This window comes from Sphaeramia orbicularis, chromosome 8 (assembly GCF_902148855.1).
Source record: "Sphaeramia orbicularis chromosome 8, fSphaOr1.1, whole genome shotgun sequence".
Lineage (NCBI taxonomy): Eukaryota > Metazoa > Chordata > Actinopteri > Kurtiformes > Apogonidae > Sphaeramia > Sphaeramia orbicularis.
The window spans coordinates 41,079,410-41,097,747 of record NC_043964.1 but is presented as its reverse complement, the minus strand read 5'-3'; the positions used below and the strand labels follow the sequence as shown (position 1 = coordinate 41,097,747).

Below are 18,338 nucleotides of genomic sequence, written 5' to 3'. Positions count from 1 at the left end.
CTATCTATCTATCCATCCATCCATCCATCCATCCATCCATCCATCCATCCATCCATCCATCCATCCATCCATCCATCCATCCATCCACATCCACAAATGGGTGTCCATCAGTCCTGGTGCATCTATAGCCTGTCCGTCCATGGGAGTGGATCTCTCCTTCACTGTGGTTCTCCCCAAGGTTTCTCTTTTCCCTCTGGGTTGTTGGAGTTTTTCCTTGCCAAGACGGGGGATGCCCAGGATGTTAATCCATTCCCTTCTTCTACTGTTTATTTGACTGTTGCTTGTTTTCATACCCAACAAATTTTTTAAAATTGTTTTTATGTTATATACCTGTTGTGAAGCACATTGTGCATGAAATGTGCTTTATAAATAAAGTTGAATAGAACAGAATAAATGCTATCTAAATGTGTGTCATGAAATGTTGAAATTCTGTAGTTTTATTAAGAGCTTACTTCATTAGAGAGTCAATCCTTTTACTACAATTTTTGTTAAATTTAAGTTCCTTGTGAAAGGACATATAATAAATACCCAAGGAGCCTTTATTGAACATCCTTCATCAATTTGAAGAATTATATTTTCAGCCACCCCATCATTAAACTATTTTAGAAAAGCTAAATTTCCTTGGTGATAATAACAGAATAATCCAACTAATGTGTTTTGCTGCTCTGTGTGGTGACATAAAATGCGTATGCATTACAAGCCCCCTTCATGTTTTATCTATGGGGCTATGACAGTCAGACTATGACCCTCCGATAAGCTTTACCCTTTTCACTTCAAGGTCAGAAGATAACAGATCAACTACTTTTGTGATAAGCTACTGTATATTTCAGCATTAGGTAGGAGTTGTCCCCTTTACCTGGTATGACTAAAAGTGAAAAGTAAACAGTGTAAAAGTACAAGTGCATTGTTTTCTCTGCTAACTCTTTGCACATTTTATTAACTTGACTCATATGAATGAGTGACAGAATCAGAGGACACATCCTACTGTCAGTCACAGAATGACTGGTTTATTCATTTACTCTATACCCCTCAAGTTCACAGTGGCCCATTTCCTCATTTGGCAATAATATCAAATAACTTGCTCCACAACTTTCACCCAGTTGAAAATCTTGTTTTACAGAGTTTCTTTCTTTCACCTTAGTGGAACACGGTAACAGTCAAGTCAAAACACAGTGGTAAAGAGATATTATTTGCTATGTTAAACAATTTAGTGAAAACTACAATGTCGAAAGAGCATTATTTAGGTTTGTAAACAACTCCTAGATCCTATGTAGCCATTCAAAAATCATATCCTTTTCTCACATTATTTCATCATCCAGGACATAGCATGTGGTAAACTACAGCTGACCATTGTACTATCATGACGTAACAGGACCTACATAAATGCATGTTGTTGCCAATGTCAGAGAACGCACTTAGGTTAAAGACCAAGCACAACTTCTGCAGTGTTTTCTATTAAGTATTGCAAGTACATTGTAAAGTGGCAAAGATGCTTTATAGCTCTACTTAATCTTTCCAGGTTTAAGTGACATCACATCCCCTTTTTGTATTTCTTCACTGCGGTGTTCACACTTTCTTTCCCTCTCCCTCTGAGATGATGTGTTCAGGTGATGATCGAAGGAACCACTCGGTCCAGGACCCATCATAAACACATGCCCCAGGGTACCCCAGCTGGTGAGCGGCCAGAACAACATGACACGCTGTGACCCCAGATCCACAGGAAACCCAGAGTGGCTGATCCAGGTCAACTCCAGCCTCTTTAAACAGTCTGGACAGGTCTTCAGTTCCAACACTCTTTCCAGACTCATCCATGAAAGAAGTGAAGGGCATGTTGATTGCATTGGCGAAATGACCAGGTAGTGTGTCTGTGACAGAGGAGAACAAAGGAGTGAGTTGGAAGAATGAGGAGCATGATTTATTTGGACATCAGCAGATAGTTTGCAAAAACTGTTGTGAAGATATGACCAAGATTCAACTCAAAAATCAGTACGACATCAGTGGAAACAGCTAACTTATAAAGTCAGTAGACCTTCAGGATGTTTGGTTCATCTCATGGATATACTAGATCACAGGTGTCAAACATGTAGCCCGGGGGCCAAAACCGCCCCCCAAAGGTTCCAATCTGGCCCGCGAGATGAATTTACAAAGTGTAGAATGCAAAAATTACCCTGAAAATATTAACAGTCACGGGCATCAAACTCAAAAATAATAGCATAATAACCTAGAAATAATGACTCCAAATGTTCTTCTTGGTTTAATGTGAGAAAAATAATATATTATACCTCTAAATGATGGCAACACCAATTTTTTTTCTCTTTCATTTATTGCAAAGAACATTCAATTCTGATATTCTTTAACAATAAAATGTCAATAACCTGAACAAATATGAACAACCTGGAATGTCTAAAGAAAAATAAGTGCAATTTTAAATATATTCTGCCTGTTTTGTGCCTTGGTAGATCTGATCTGTAATGCACATGTAGAAATCATAAGTTGAGGCATAATATTGATCAAATTGTACTTATTTTTCTTCAGAAATTTCAGTTTTTTCCCAGTTATTCACATCTTTTTGGTTTGGATAGAAATAGTTTCATCATTTAATGTTATTTTTTGCACTAAAAAATTTGGAGTTGTCATTATTTATAGGCTATTATGTTATTATTTGACTGGTCCGGCCCACTGGAGATCAAATTGGGTTGAATATGGCCCCTGATAGAACATGAGTTTGACAGCCCTGTACTAGATAAACTGATAACCCATACTCACCATCTCTGGGCTCTGGTTCTGTCCCCCTGAACCTGCCTGCAGACCTGGCATCCACAACCTGGACCTGCTTGGTTCTGATGTTCTCCAGGATATCTTCATAGCTCTTGACCCATGACTGATTGAAAGTGGCCTTGAACTGTGTCCTGTCTGGTTTGGAGTACTCAGAGGTCACGGCTTGACCCTCAGCCTTCCAGTTCTTCATGCCACCGTCCAGAACCGACACCAGACTGTGTCCAAACACCCGGAACATCCACCAGACCCGGGGTGCGCTGTAAGACCCGAAACTGCTGGTGTCGTACACAACTACATGCGTGTCATTACCGATGCCGAGTTCTCCCACGTACTCTGAGAAGTGAGTGGAAGTGGGCAGCATGTGTGGGTACGCGGAGCTGTGGTCACTGCATTCGTCTATGTCAAAGAACGAGGACCCGGGAATGTGCGCCTGCGCAAACTCAGCTTTGGTGTCCCGCTTGGTTTTCGGAAGGTACCACGACGTGTCAAGAATGCGAAGTTTGGGACCCACGAGATTACTTTTTAAAGCATCTGCCAACCACTGAGCTGAGACCAGAGCACGGGTCTGAGCCGCCATGATGAACCTGGGTGAAGTTCCGTTTCCGGCCACTAGAGGACAGCACTCACTGAAGGGGCCCTTTAACCCTTTCATGCATGAATTATGAGAACCATAACCCTCCGGTATCCTGTCCAGCAAGGCCCTTACTAAGCACCGAGTGTGCCTTTTTTGCACACTTGTGGAATAATGTAAAAAAAAAAAAAAATGCTCATACAGTTTGTTTTTAATTCTTTTACACTTTTTTCTATTTCATCAATTTGAGCAGTAAATAAAAATACCAAATACTCAATAATTGTCACATTTTTTAACCCTTTAAATGCCGTGTTTATATTGTAAACAAACATTTTTTTTTTATGCAAAAAACACAAAAAATATTTTTTTCAATATACTACATAAAAAGTGGATCACATATTAGATTTTTTCATCCTGGCATATGTCGATGATTAACTCCAACATCGGTTAATTTGCATTATTATTTTTGGCGCTTGGTCAAATGTTCAAAAATACCAGCATCTGTCACCAAGTGTGCGTAAAATGCACACCTATACATCAAACTATTAAATATTATATACTGATTTATTTTTCTGCTCTAATTTGATTTTATTTTGTAAATCAAGGTCAGCCCTAATCATACATATCAAATGGAAGAAATAGTGCGTTTTAGGCACACTTGGGAGACATATGCTAGTCTGGTAATTTTCTTTTGTTTACAATGTGCAAATTTTAGTTGGTGGACAGAATTTTAAAGATCATGCACAAATGAACAACTTTTGAATTCTAACCTTATTTAAATTGTGAAAAATAATATGAAGTTTTTTAATACAAAGTGCAAAGTGTGCATGAAAGGCACACCCGGATACCAGAGGGTTAATATGTGCTAAGTGTTTTTATTCATCTGTAGGCATGAAAAAATAATGTGATTGAATTTTTTTTTTATGAACCTATTTTTCATGGCACTACAAAAATGTTCGCACAGCTGAACACCATGCGTTTAATTTTTGAAGCTCAGAAACATGTATTTACTGAAATACTGTGTGAAAAGTATGAAATAAAAGCATTTTTATCCTCCTGAGACCCAGCAATGCATTTTTGTCCTCTGTAGGGGACAAAAGTTTGACAATTTTACTTTAAAAAAATGTTGTCCATTGCAGTATACATTCCATTAAAAAAAAATAGATAAATAAAAATAATTTAAAAAAATGTATCTAAAAAAAACCCCCAAAACAAAACTGTTGCATTATGCAGTTTCCAATCACGACAATTGTTAAATGGAAAAAAGCTAAAAATTTCACCTTCCAGGGTCTCAGGAGGTTAATGCTGCTCATCTGATGTTTTGTCACATTTGAACATACTATAATGCTAGTTATTACTCACTCAGATAATATGCAAAAAAAGAAAAAAAACATTTTTGTTAAAAAAAAAAAACCTCTGTAAATTACAGTCTGATAACAATTAACAATTGATTTAGATAAAAGAACAGCAAAGTTACAGTAATAGTATGAACTGCAGTGTATGGGATGGTGCATAAGTGTCCACTGTGTTGGTTGATATGGAACTAAAACAACAAAATCCATGAATATACAAGAAAACAGCTGTAGAATAACTGTCCACTGGAGTGACCACTATGCATGAAAGGGTTAATGGACAACTGGGGTCAGGTCTTAGACTTTGGACACCACAGTATAGAGACAACACAGAGAAGCAGTGATTCAATCAAAGAAATAACCACAGAGGGGAGACACTCAGCTGTTGATCACAACATATTTCAATAAAAACAGGCTGTATTATTTTAAATCACAATAAAAAGTTAATACATATTTGTGCCTTCCTGTACATAGTCTAGCTTTGTCATTAGAAAGCAAAATAAATCAATAAATTAGAAGCACCACTATAGCCTGGGCTCAATATGTAAATTCCTGCAAAATGTAGAGAATGCAAATGCGCCAGAACAGAAAATAAACCTGTTATGTGAATTGTAAGTTCTTCTGTTCTGGTATTTGCATTTTAAAGTCTACTGGATTCATGGACTTGTGCTTAGTACTCCCTGTGAATAACCAGTAATCAGGGTCTAGTTCAGGGGTGTCAAACATGTGGCCCGGGGGCCAAAACAGGCCTCCCAAAGGGTCCAATCTGGCCTGTGGGATGGATTTATGAAATGAACAAATTACACTGAAGATATTAACAATCAGTCATTTTAGTTTAGGGGACCATAGAAAGCCCTACTTTTGTCTCAAGTGGGCTGGATTAGTAAAATATTACCATAATAACCTACTAATAATAACTCCAAATTTTCTCTCTAGTGTAAAGGTATAATATTGGGGGAATAATAGTGTTGTCATATAGTGTTGCACCTTTTTTTCTCCAGAATTTTCAGGTTGTTATTGTTATTTACATTTTTTAAAGAATAAGTTGTAGATGCACACATTTTCATCATGTAATTTGACTTTTTCAACTGTTATTATTTTATTGGTCTGGCCCCCGTGAGATAATATTAGACTGTATGCGGCCCCTGAACTAAAATGAGTTTGACACCCCTGGTCTAGTTGGTCATGTGAATTTCTTAAATGACAATAAGAAATATTTCAATACTTTTGTTAAAGTGTCTGATAATCACATCAGTCCCAGTGATTTTTTTAAAATACTGATTTACCCATAAAGCTTTGTCATTTCATCCTCACAGCTTGCTTTTAGCCTCAGAGGCGATGTGCTCGGGTGGGGCCTTGATGAACCACTCATACCAGGACCCGTCGTACACAGAAGCCCCAGGGGCCCCACACAGATGGGCACCCAGTACCATGTGGCAAGCAGTCACACCAGACCCACAGGTCCCACAGATGGGTTTGCTCAGGTCCACCTTTCTCTTCTCGAATAACTTCTTCAGTGCTTCAGGGGAAAGCATCATGCCGTCATCGTCGAGGAAACTGAAGAAAGGCATGCATTTGGACCCTGGGATGTGGCCAGGATCAAAACCTATGGGACAGTCACAAGTCAGTCAGCAGTACACACTCTGTTGCATTGATATCCTCATTTGAGTGATGGCTAGTATAGTAACATAATGTGCCTGCACTTGAAAACCCTCGACCTTCAGTGTGCGCCAAAGTTTTTGCACATATGGACAGACAGGCAGATGACGAACTGATGACAATACCCTGGGGTGAGGGCGGAGGGTAATAATAGCATGATATACTATTCATTATTATGGCTGTACATTTCTGTATGCAGGTCAAGAACTCCAGCATCAACCCAAGTCACCTTTATTTGACTGTAAAGTTAGAACAACGCATTGTGTTTAAGTATTTAGTTAAAAGCAGCTAATGATCCTAATGAAATCCATGAGCCAAAATGTGTGAAAAGTTAAATAAAATTGCTCTATATGAGATGTTGCTGCTGGAGTCTTTGACCGGCAAGTTTTTCTCCTGTTGCATGTACTGCAGATGTAGGTGAAATCATGGCAAAACCTTCTTCATAAATATTTTGGAATCACAGTAATTATTATCATTATATACATTTTCTTGTCTTTTTTCTTGTTCATATTTTATGAGACTAAATGCTCCCAAACATATTAAACTTGTTATTTTAGTTTTTACTGAATTTTACTTGTATATTTTAATGCTGAACAAGCATTTCATGATTGTAATTTATTACATTAATATTTATAACATTTAATAGGTTTTTTTTGTTTTTTTTTTACATACCTCTGGATTTCCTAAATATTCTTCTGTTTGGTAAGTGTTTGTTTTGTTCTGACCATAAAAAAAGAAAACCACAAATAAGCACCTAGTTTCCATTAAAAGGAAGATTTTTGGTAATGATCTGATATTTACTGTGATAATCATCCATACATTTTTATCACTTTAACGTTTGTGACCATACGACCCAACACTATTTGCATTAGAGCTGCAACAATTTATCAATTACTTCTCGACTATTAAATTATTCATCAACTACTGTGATAAATGAAAATACGTACAACTGATGTTTTAAGAAAAAAGTTCTCTTATGTTGTCTGTTTTCTTTACCCTTATATAAGCTTAAACTGATGAAAAACACATCTGAGTGCAGCATCTTGGGCTTTTTCACCATTTATAATGGATTAGAATAAAAAAGAAATTAAACAACAATGAAAATAATCATCACTTCCTGCCTTAATTTGACTGTAATAAATCCCACCAAAAAAACTCCTGTCATCTGTAAAGCTGACCAACACTGCAAAATAATGTTCAAAATGCTAATTTATGCAGATTAAATTACATTGATCAATCCATGCACGAAATAATAGAAACTAAACATGTTACAGAATAAATCTTAATTATATTAGTGCATGTCTTTAAAATAACATGCATGTAATGGAAAAATACAGTTCTCAAAATATCCTTAACCCTTGTGTGGTGCTCATATTGTTGCTATTCAGCCAGTGTTGTAGGTGTGGCAGACCCTCTGCATTTGTGGGTTTTTAATTCAACATAATCAAACGATTTTATGTTAAAATACTCAACAGATGTTTACTTCATCCCATTTACAAGCAATATAACTTTCTTGTTTGTGTTTATTTTGATTTGCACTTCTTTGCTCTTGTTCTTTGTGTCATGTCGGCTCCCAGACAGTGTCTGGATTTGTCTGTCTTTTCTGTTTTGTCTGTCATTTCCTGTTTTATTTTGTTAAGTTTCCCTCATGTGTCATGTCTGGTGTCTTTACTTCCTCTCCCTGATCATGTTCACCTTTTCCCTGATTACCTGACTCCACCCTGATGTGTTCCACCTGTGTCCAATTGTCTTCCCGCCCTCTTGTGTATTTAAACCCTGTGTCTTCCCCTGTCCTGTTGCCAGTTTGTGTTCTACAACTTGTTGTGCTCACTCACCAGCGTTTTTGGATCCTGTTCATTTGTCTGCCGTTTTTGACCCGTTTTTGTCCCTTGACCACTGATTCTGCCTGTGCCTATCCAGCCTGCTCGTCTACGACCTGGTTCTGCCTACTCCCTTTAATACCTCAGCCTCCACCGGTTACCTGTGCTTCAACCATCCGCCTGGATTACTGACCGTGAGTTCTGCCTGTCCTCCATGTACCGTTGCTTTATTGATTGTTTCCCTGTGTATGACCTGGCTTGTTTTTTGACCTCCCTCTGTTTGCCCCTAGTGGGGATTCCGTTGGGGTTTTCCCGGCTCGGCCTTGCTGGTTGTCAGCCATTCCCACCCGCAGCCCAGACGTCTATCCCTGGACTCAGTGGCTTCACAGAATTAATATTATCTCTGTGTTGTATTTTTTTCACCTGTTAAAGTGTTTTTAATAAAAACACTCAACTTTACTTGTACTCTGTGGTCTTGCTTTTGGGTTCAGCCTTTGTACTTAGCCCGTTACACTTTGCTCTTGTGTGTTGTACTCTGCTGCTGTAAACCTCAAATTTCCCCTTGTGGGAGTAATAAAGGCATATCTTATCTTATAAATATAAAAAGCATATATATTTAGTATTTGCCTTCTGCCTTTGCCAGATCACATTTATGAATTGAAGTGCTACTTTTTTTTTTTTACAAAATGTAATAGGTTAAGATATGAGAGGGGGGAAAAAAATCATTAAAAAATAATTACTCATCTTTCTTTTAATAAAAAATGAAAACGGGTCCCACAGACCCAAACACCATACAAGGGTTAAAATGAGTTAGTTCAGGGGTGTCAAACTCATTTTAGTTCAGGGGCCACACTCGGCTAAATTTGATTTACAGTGGGCCGAACCAGTAAAATAACATAATATATAATGTGAACTCCCAATTTTTCTCTGTTTTAGAGCGAAAAAGTAAATTTACATTATGAAAAGGTTTACATCTATAAACTATCTTTTCAAAAGATGTGAATAACATGAACAAACTGAAAAAATGTGTCGTTTTAACGATATTCTGCCTCAGTTTATCATTTACACATGTTCATTACAACTTACAGATCACAGTAGATCTACAAATACACAAAACATTTAGTTATAGGTAGAATCTTGTTAAAATTGTACTTATTTCTCTTAAGACATTTCAGGTTGTTCATATCTGTTCAGGTAACTCACTTTTTTTGTGCAAAATAATGCTTTTAGTGTAAATACATGAAAATATTTACATTTACAAAGAGAAAAATTTAGAGTTGTCATTATTTATGTTGTTATGATAGTATTTGTTAGTGATGTGATATTCACGAACGAATCAAATCTTTTGAACAGCTCTTTGAAATGAAAGATGGGAACCGAGTCTTTGTAAAGAGCCGTTCATTTTTTAAATTTTTATTTTTTTTTAAGGCGGGAGTGTCTGATTGCCTGTCAATTTAGTGTCACTAGGGAGGCACTGGGAAGAAGGAGAATGTTTGAGCAGAAAAAGAGTGCACTGTGCATGTCTCATGACAAGAAGTTAGCAAAAAAACAACAGTTTGAAGCGTGAGGTGAGCATAGAAAAAATTGAGTAAGTGACCACCTGTGTGTATTGAGCCAAAGAAAAAGCAGTAGTATTTGGATGCACTTTTCAGAAAGAAAAGATGGGCATGCAACTTGAGAATTGCACTATAGTTCAGGTATTTAAGTAATTGCAGTGATTAATCACTGTTGTGTTTTGTGCAGTTTTTCCGTATGTTTACACACATTTATTGTTTTTCTTTTGAGGAGAATAAAATGTTATTTCATAAGAAAATGTTTTATTTTCTTCTTCATTTTTAGGCTACAGACTACTCCACATAATGTACCGTGATGTTTTTTGTCAAATTCCAGCATTTGCCTAATGTCACCTGTCATGTCATGTATTTAGCCCACACATTTGAACAAACTATTCTTTTTTACGGTAAGATAATATTTACAGCCATGCCAATTAAACACCTTTAAAATGTAATGTCAATCATCACATGTAGCCTATTTAGTCATTAAAACATTGGTGTTTCAAAATAATGCAAAAAACATAAAAGAGCCAGTCTTTGAATGGCTCTTTTCAGTGAACGGCTCCTGATTGAATGGCTCCCTTCAAAGAGCCAAAAGTCCCATCACTAGTATTTTACTGGTCCTGCCCCACTTGAGATTGAACTGGTTTGAATGTTGAACCTGAACTAAAAGGATTGTTAATATCTTCAGTGTAATTTTTGCATCTCACAAATTCATCCCAAGGGGCCGGAATGGACCATTTGGCGGGCCAGATTTGGCCCAGATTTGATATGTTTGACACCTGTGAGTTAGTTACAGTAGCTGCACAATTATTTACATTAATAATGATAAACATGAGACAACAAACAAAAAACACTAAATTTCATGATGGTTTCTTCCTAAAATGACAGTGTTTGCTGTTCCTGCATGAGTCTGGCTTTGTTTATACCCATATTGGTTGGTGCCAGTCTTTTATATGCAGGCTCTATAACCTATAATAAAGGTGACTGAGGTTTTTTTTATTCTTTTATTAGTCTATAAGTGCTGACATGCAGCTTTAACTCTTTCATGCATACTGGTCACTACAGTGGACAGTTATTCTCCAGCTGTTCTCTGGTACATTCATGGGTTTTGTTGTTTTAGTTCCATATCAGCTAACAGTGGACACTTATGCACCATCCTATAATACACTGACATTCATACCTTTACTGTACCTTTGCTGTTCTTAATAAACCTGATCTGCAGTAACATGTTTGAGTGTAAATAACTTGCTTATAAAAATTTCAAATATGATTTTCACACAGTATGTCACTTTCTGATATTGCGTTTTAAATACATGTTTCTTTGCTTCAAAAATTAAACCCATGGTGTCCAGTATGAGTGGACACTTTTGTAACTCCATGAAAAATAGGTTTATTAAAAAATATTTCGGTAACACTTTACTTGAAGGTCTTGAAGGATTACAACAGTTTATAATCATGTACAACAACTTATACCACGGTTAATAAAATATTATAAGTGTAGGCATAATGTATTATAAATTCAGCTTTCATAATGTTTTATACATCCATACCAAAGTGACAAGTGTTTGTAGGAAGAATCTCCAGTCCTGAGTTAAAATACACATTATAACCATCATAACTCTAGCCAGTTATAAAGACACAGAGAACTGCTCTGACATGTAGTTTCTAAAACTGAATAATGCCTTATAAACATCAATAATAACTTACAAGATGACTTTAAGAGCTTTTAGTAAAGTGACAACACTGTATAAGGTTATTAGCAACTGTATGATATTATAACATAAGTATGATGACGTATGAGCAGTATCAGCTGGCTCTAAGTAAAGTGTAAGTCAAAAATTATACATCCAAGTGTTCTTAATAACTCTTTATTTTGCAAAAACAAAACATTAAAAGAACAGAGAAAGTAAATAGAAGTGTTACATGTGGCTTTATACATACAGGGTGGGGAAGCAAAATTTACAACGAACATTTAGTTGTTTTTTCTCAGCAGGCACTACGTCAATTGTTTTGAAACCAAACATATATTGATGTCATAATCATACCTAACACTATTATCCATACCTTTTCAGAAACTTTTGCCCACATGAGTAATCAGGAAAGCAAACGTCAAAGAGTGTGTGATTTGCTGAATGCACTCGTCACACCAAAGGAGATTTCAAAAATAGTTGGAGTGTCCATAAAGACTGTTTATAATGGAAAGAAGAGAATGACTATGAGCAAAACTACTACGAGAAAGTCTGGAAGTGGAGGAAGCAACAAAAAACGTACCAAAGCTTTTATTAAAGCTCTCAAATCCAAAATCCTAAAGGATCCAACCAAATCCATGAGAAAAATGGCAATTGAACTTGTGGTAGACAACAAGACCGTTAGAAATGCAGTAAAATATGATTTGAAGATTTAAATTCTCATGACTTTCAATAAACTAATTGGTCATACATTGTCTTTCAATCCCTGCCTCAAAATATTGTAAATTTTGCTTCCCCATCCTGTAAATAAAAAATAATGTGGCAGCTCTAAATCTTTGTTAATTCAAACACAAACTTTTTTTTTTTTTAGCAAATATGAAATCCCTAAAATAGATGGGTATACAGACCAGTGACAAAACCTACAAAAGTTCCCCACCTAAAAAACTAAATTCCTTCACACTGCTTTGGTAAGGATGTATAAAACATTATGAAAGCTGAATTTATAATACATTATGCCTACACTTATAATACTTTATTAACCTTGGTATAAGTTGTTGTACATGATTATAAACTGTTGTAATGGCTTTTATAATGCATTATTGTAATGTCTTATGAATGTGCGCTTAATGCATTATAAACTAGACCTTCAGGTAAAGTGTTACCAATATTTCAATCGCATTGTTTTTCATGCCTAAAGAGGAATAAAAACACTCAGGAAAAAAAATCTTGACTATTTCATAATTCACGCATGAAAGGGTTAAATGGTGTCTGTTTTTACCCTCTCTAGGTTCTGGCTCTAGTCCTCGGAACCTGTTGTAGGGCCTCATGTCCACCACCTGGAACTTCTGTGACGTCATGTTTTCGGTCATGTCCTCAAATGACTTCACCCAGGAGCGGTTCATAGTGGCCGTGAACTGGGCCGGTTCTGGTTTGGTGTAGGTTCCTGAGACCGGATGTCCCTCCTTGACCCAGTTCCTGAAGCCCCCGTTCAGCACCGACACTTGTGGGTGTCCAAACAGACGGAACATCCACCAGACCCTGGTGCACGAAAAGGCTCCATAGTCACTGGCGTCGTACACAACCACATGGCTGTTATTCCCGATGCCCAGGTTCCCCACGTAGTCCGCGAAAAACTCCTCCGTGGGCAGCGTGTGGGCAAACTCTGAGGTGGTGTCTGAACACTCGTCTATGTCAAAAAACGAAGCCCCCGGAATGTGGGTTCGTGCAAACTCTTTCCTGCCGTCCCGGTTCATCATGGGCAGGTACCAGGACGTGTCCAGGATCCGCAGACCCGGTCCCACAAGGTTGCGTTGGACCATGTTTGCAAGCCATTTAGCAGAAACAAGAGCCTGGGTTTGCATCCCCATGTCTGCACCAGAGGACACCAATGCACTGAACAACAGGACTACTTCTACTGCTTTGGGTTTTTTTTTTAACAGCGGCTGCAAACTTTATTAGTGCATTTCTTTTTTTTTTTTTTTTTTAATTCTTTATTGACATTTTCAAAGGAATACAGTCTATGGCACAGGTGTCAAACATGCGGTCCGGGGGCCCAATCCGGCCCTCCAAAGGGTCCAGTCCGGCCCTGGGGATGAATTATTATATTAACAATCCTTTTAGTTCAGGTTCAACATTCAGACCAATTCAATCTCAAGTGACCAGGACCAGTCAAATACTATCATAATAATAACATATAAATAATGACAACTCCTACTTTTTCTCTTTGTAAATGTAAATATTTCCATGTATTTACAATAAAACAAAGTATAATTTTGCAAAAAAATGTGAATGACCTGAACAAATATGAACAACCTGAAATGTTTTAAGAGAAGTACGTAGAATTTTAACAATATTCTGGCTGTTATTAAATGTTTTGCATGTTTGTAGATCAGTGGCAGCTGCTCATCTTTCAGACAGGGGAAGCTCATTGTCAGCTTACATCAAAAAAAAAAAAAAAGAAAGTCAAGTTATTTAAACATAAATTTGGCCCTCCGTTCCTTTTTAAGAAAATGGTCAGTGACCTTATCGTACCAAGTAAACAAGAAAACGGTGAAATTATGTCAAATTTAACAAGGAAGTACAATGAGTGTGTTGTATTTACAGTGCAAGAAATGAACAAGTCATTTCGTAGTGGTTTCTCTCTTCATTTCACAGCAGAATGCGCGACGCTATTAAACTGAACTGTGTCAGTGAAGGAGTAGATCTCAAAATAGCTGTCAATCAAACGGGATTCAGCCTTTCGACTGATCCTCCAATCAGCACGTGGAAACCTGGCGTCCAGCCCCGCTGAGCTCCGCCCACAGCTCCATTCACCCCCAGAGACGCCCAGCATTCAGGGGTGGGACAACATCGTGGCATTTATCCAATTACCATCCAGTTTTGAGGCAATGAAGAAAACTGTTCCACTCAGTCCCATTGAAGTGCACGGACACCGGGCGTCTATGGGCAAATGCACTGGCATAGATCGTATGAGAAAACAGCGCAACGGGAATGTATGAGAAGTGAACAACATTGAGCCTGTTGATTTGTGATAAAGGTGATTCTGAACGAACTCGTCTTTGAGATGAACGTGTTCTAACACATTTGTAGTCAATGAAATGTCAACACAACTGTACATTTTTGAGCATTTAATTTTCGTAATTTTAGGGGAAGCTGAGCTCCCCTAGCAGTCTATGAGAAATCGCCAAAATTACACTTATTTTTTTAGTTTGTTCATGTTTTTCACATCTTTTGAAAGGATAGTTTGTAGATGTAAACCTCTTCATAATATAAATTTCCTTTTTTCGCTCTAAAACACAGAAAAAGTTTGGAGTTGGCATCAGTTATATATTATTATGTTATTATTTTACTGGTTCGGCCCATTTCAGATCAAATTTAGCTGAATGTAGCCCCTGAACTAAGATGAGTTTGACACCCCTGCTCTATGGCTTACAGGCTATAACAACACAAATTACATTGTTTTATATGTGGAGAAAAAAAGAAAATAAAAAATATGTACAGAAAAAATTCCTTATATTCTGTTACTAATCTTAGTTGCTTTTAAATACTCAAGAAGATACTAAATTACTGTACATTCTGAGGATTTGCTTAGAATATCTTTTATACTGAATGATTCTCCCATGTCCTCTATTTTCCTCTTCATATTGCTTCTTTCCCTTTTGTATTTTATACAGTTCATAACAACATGTTCTACCGTCTCAGAAACATTACAGCAGTTACATTTTCCTGTCTCATGTTTTCCTATTAAGAATAGTGTCTTATTTAATCTGGTGTGTCCTAATCTGAACCTTGTGAGTATTGTCTCTTCTTTTCTACACCTGCCACCCCAGCGCCACAAACCAACCTATGGTCAAACAAAAGTTCTCTTCCTTTGTTTTCTTTGTTCCACTGTTCTCGTCATATCTTCATACTTTCCTTCTTAATTATTGAATTACCTTCTGCTTTGCCAACTTTAGCATGAACTGATATATTTTCCATTCTAAGGGCTTACTTAGCATATTTGTCTGCCAGCTCATTTTGAAGACTACTGCATTTCACTACATGGGTTTTAACAGTTACAGCCAATTACTTCTTTATCCCCACCCACTGGTTGGAGTGTCAACTGAAACTTAAGTAATGGATGAAGTAATTAATACATACACATACCATTCTGACCACAGACAGGAGAAGTGGTAACTATATTGATTATTTCATTACAGTGGTACCTTTCACTGGGTTGGCTATATTAGGCAGCAAGTGAACATTTACTCCCTGAAGCTGCTGTGTTGGAAGCTGTTACGGAAATTTTTGCTCTGCTGCTGGTGAATAATGAAACAGAGACCTCTGCTGGCCGACAAGATTTTATTTCTTTGTCAAGAAAGGTCAGTTCTGCTACGAGCAGCGATTGTGAAGAAAAGACAAAGAGCTTCTCACAAGATCCACCTTTCATGGGGTGAATCCCATTGCAAGTGACACCTCCAGTCTCTTCAATGGGCCTTTTGAGTGATAGGGGGGTTTGGGTAAGGATATGGGAAAGTTAGCATGCAGTGGGGGAGGGTTTTCAGGAAAGTTAGCATGCAGTGGGGGAGGGTTTTCAGGAAAGTTAGCATGCAGTGGGGGAGGGTTTTCAGGAAAGGACACAGGAACAGAGAATGGAATTAGATAAAGAAGTTAAACTTCCATTATAAAGCTGAAAAATGATCATCAGGAGCTGAGTGTCTTTGACCAGGTCCATATTGTAACGGTGATGACTGGGTCAGAGCATCTCCACAACTGCAGGTCTTGTTGAGGGTTCCTGGTCTGCAGTGGTTTGTACTGATCCAAAATGGACTAAGGAAGGACATCCCGATCTCAGGACAATTGATCATCTGTGGGAGGTGTTGGATAAATAAATCTGATTCATGGAGGTCCACGTCTCTACTTCCAGGACTTATTTACTCTACTGCTATGGTCTTGGTCCAGATACCACAGCACATCTCCAGACGTCTGGTGGAGTCAAGGCCTCAGATCAGAGCTGGTTTTGTGGAAAAAGAGGAACCTGCACCATATTGGTAATAATGTTCTGCTTCCAGAGATGCTTGATTGGTTGTTGTTTTTTGAGATACTTTTGGTTGGTACAAACCACTTTACTCTGGGAATGAACAACAAGATCTGGAGATGCTCTGACCCAGTGATTTGACCATCAATGTTTCTCCCTGTTCAAAGTTGCTCAGATCTCTACTTTTGCCCATTTTGTTGTTTCCGACTGGCTGTCAACAACTCAGTCTACATGTTCACAGCTGCCTAATATATCCCACCCACTGACAGGTCCCATTGTAGTGAGATAATGGTATGGTATGGTATGGTTGCAAGGACAGTGCACAACAATACATTGACCTACAGTCAGAGGAAAGATGCTTGGTGCCAGGTTATAGCATGAGTGCTAAAATTACACTGTAGTTCCTGGACAGGTTGATGGTTTAAAATAAATAAATAATGACAGAGTTTGGTGTGTGTGAATTGCTAGACCAAATAATGAGTTTCCACAGAACAAAGTTACATATGTGTCACATCAATCAGTTTCCCTAAAATCATTCTCACATCCTATCTGACATTCCCTCATTATCCCAGTCTCTTCTGACAGATCATCATATTTGTACTGTCACACTTGTATCTAAAAAGTGAACTTGTCATGAACTCAGAAAGGCAGACAGGAAGAGGAAGGAAAAATGTTAACTGAAAAGTATTACACAAATTCAGTGGAAAATTAGGTGCAGTGTTCGCTTCTAAAACATTTCCGAGAATCAGCATAAACTTGAAATCCAAATGTAGTTGTATGCAGAAATCTTGGCACCCACTGGAAAAAGCATAATTAGATTTTTTAAATAAACTGAAATCACACAATCTATGGAAAAAAAAAAAATCCCAATCTTACCAGCAACATTAATCTATAAAGACCCAATGCTAATTTTGTGGCAGTCCCCAAATAAATTTTATTTCCCTATATTTAGCCATTTTTAAATGTTTTATCACCATTTATGACAGTATTATCCTCCGTATTTTGCATTTTTCAGTGTAAATCATGTGTTTTCCTATATTTAACTCACTGATCATGTAGATGTTCATGAAAATTCAGAGTAAATTTAAAGGAAATTTAATCAAAAACAGAAAAGAATTGAAGAAAAATTGACTTTTTAGTGAACGTGTTAAAAACTGAATGTAAAAACAAGTATTTCCATCCACTGTCATTTATCAAACTCCATGGGTTTTACTGGTGAATCAGTGTTGTAGAAGATGACGTTGTTTCCATGTTCCCTATGGAGTCTCTGAATGTCCAAATGGTTCATGTCTGATTATGATTTATAGCTGAGAAACTGCACTTAACCTCAGTTATTTACATGTATTGATAGGTTTAGTGGATCAACAGGTTATTAAACAGTTTGGATCAGTAGATGCTTTTGGTCACCTGTGGCTGTTTAGGTTTTTATGGGGTAATGTGTTACTTTTCATTTCAAAAAATGAACAGAACTTGAAAAAATCCATAAGTCTGTGCACCATACACACTCACTTCTTGGTACCTATCCCAGCGTGCATACTCTTTTCGCAACCAACTAGAAAATTTTCAGTTCTGGTATTTGGAGTTTTGGATTCTTCGTTGCAAATGACCTCTTGTTCTGGCATAACTGTGCAAATTTGTACTAGACATAATTGAGTAAACATATTTAGATACATTCCACCACTACATTCTTGTTAGGGGACTGTAACCAATTAATTCAAAAACAGTTCACTACCAGCGCCGCACATTTCACTCTCTCTAACATGGATGAAATACTTTGGCTTTTCAGTGCAGGAACAGCACAGTTTTTATGCAAACATGCAGCCTGTGTGAATTAGGATCTATCGAAATACTATCCTGTGATGTCTAACCGTTTTCTTTATGACTATTTAATTGATTT

General features: G+C 37.3%; 2 protein-coding genes across 2 annotated transcripts; both read right to left on the bottom strand.

Moving 5' to 3' along the window:
* Positions 1–982: 982 nt before the first annotated feature.
* LOC115424568 (3-mercaptopyruvate sulfurtransferase-like) lies at positions 983–3,385 on the bottom strand. Its single transcript, XM_030141923.1, has 2 exons — positions 2,767–3,385; positions 983–1,865 (listed from the first exon to the last, which is right to left on the bottom strand). Exons 1-2 carry the CDS (start codon positions 3,353–3,355, stop codon positions 1,567–1,569), a joined length of 888 nt encoding a protein of 295 aa, XP_029997783.1. The 5' UTR covers positions 3,356–3,385; the 3' UTR covers positions 983–1,566.
* Positions 3,386–5,084: 1,699 nt separating this feature from the next.
* Positions 5,085–13,338, bottom strand: LOC115424569 (thiosulfate sulfurtransferase-like). The gene is made up of 2 exons (XM_030141924.1): positions 12,704–13,338; positions 5,085–6,307 (listed from the first exon to the last, which is right to left on the bottom strand). The coding sequence occupies exons 1-2, from the start codon at positions 13,290–13,292 to the stop codon at positions 6,012–6,014; spliced, it is 885 nt and encodes a 294-aa protein (XP_029997784.1). The 5' UTR covers positions 13,293–13,338; the 3' UTR covers positions 5,085–6,011.
* Between the last annotated feature and the right edge of the window lie 5,000 nt (positions 13,339–18,338).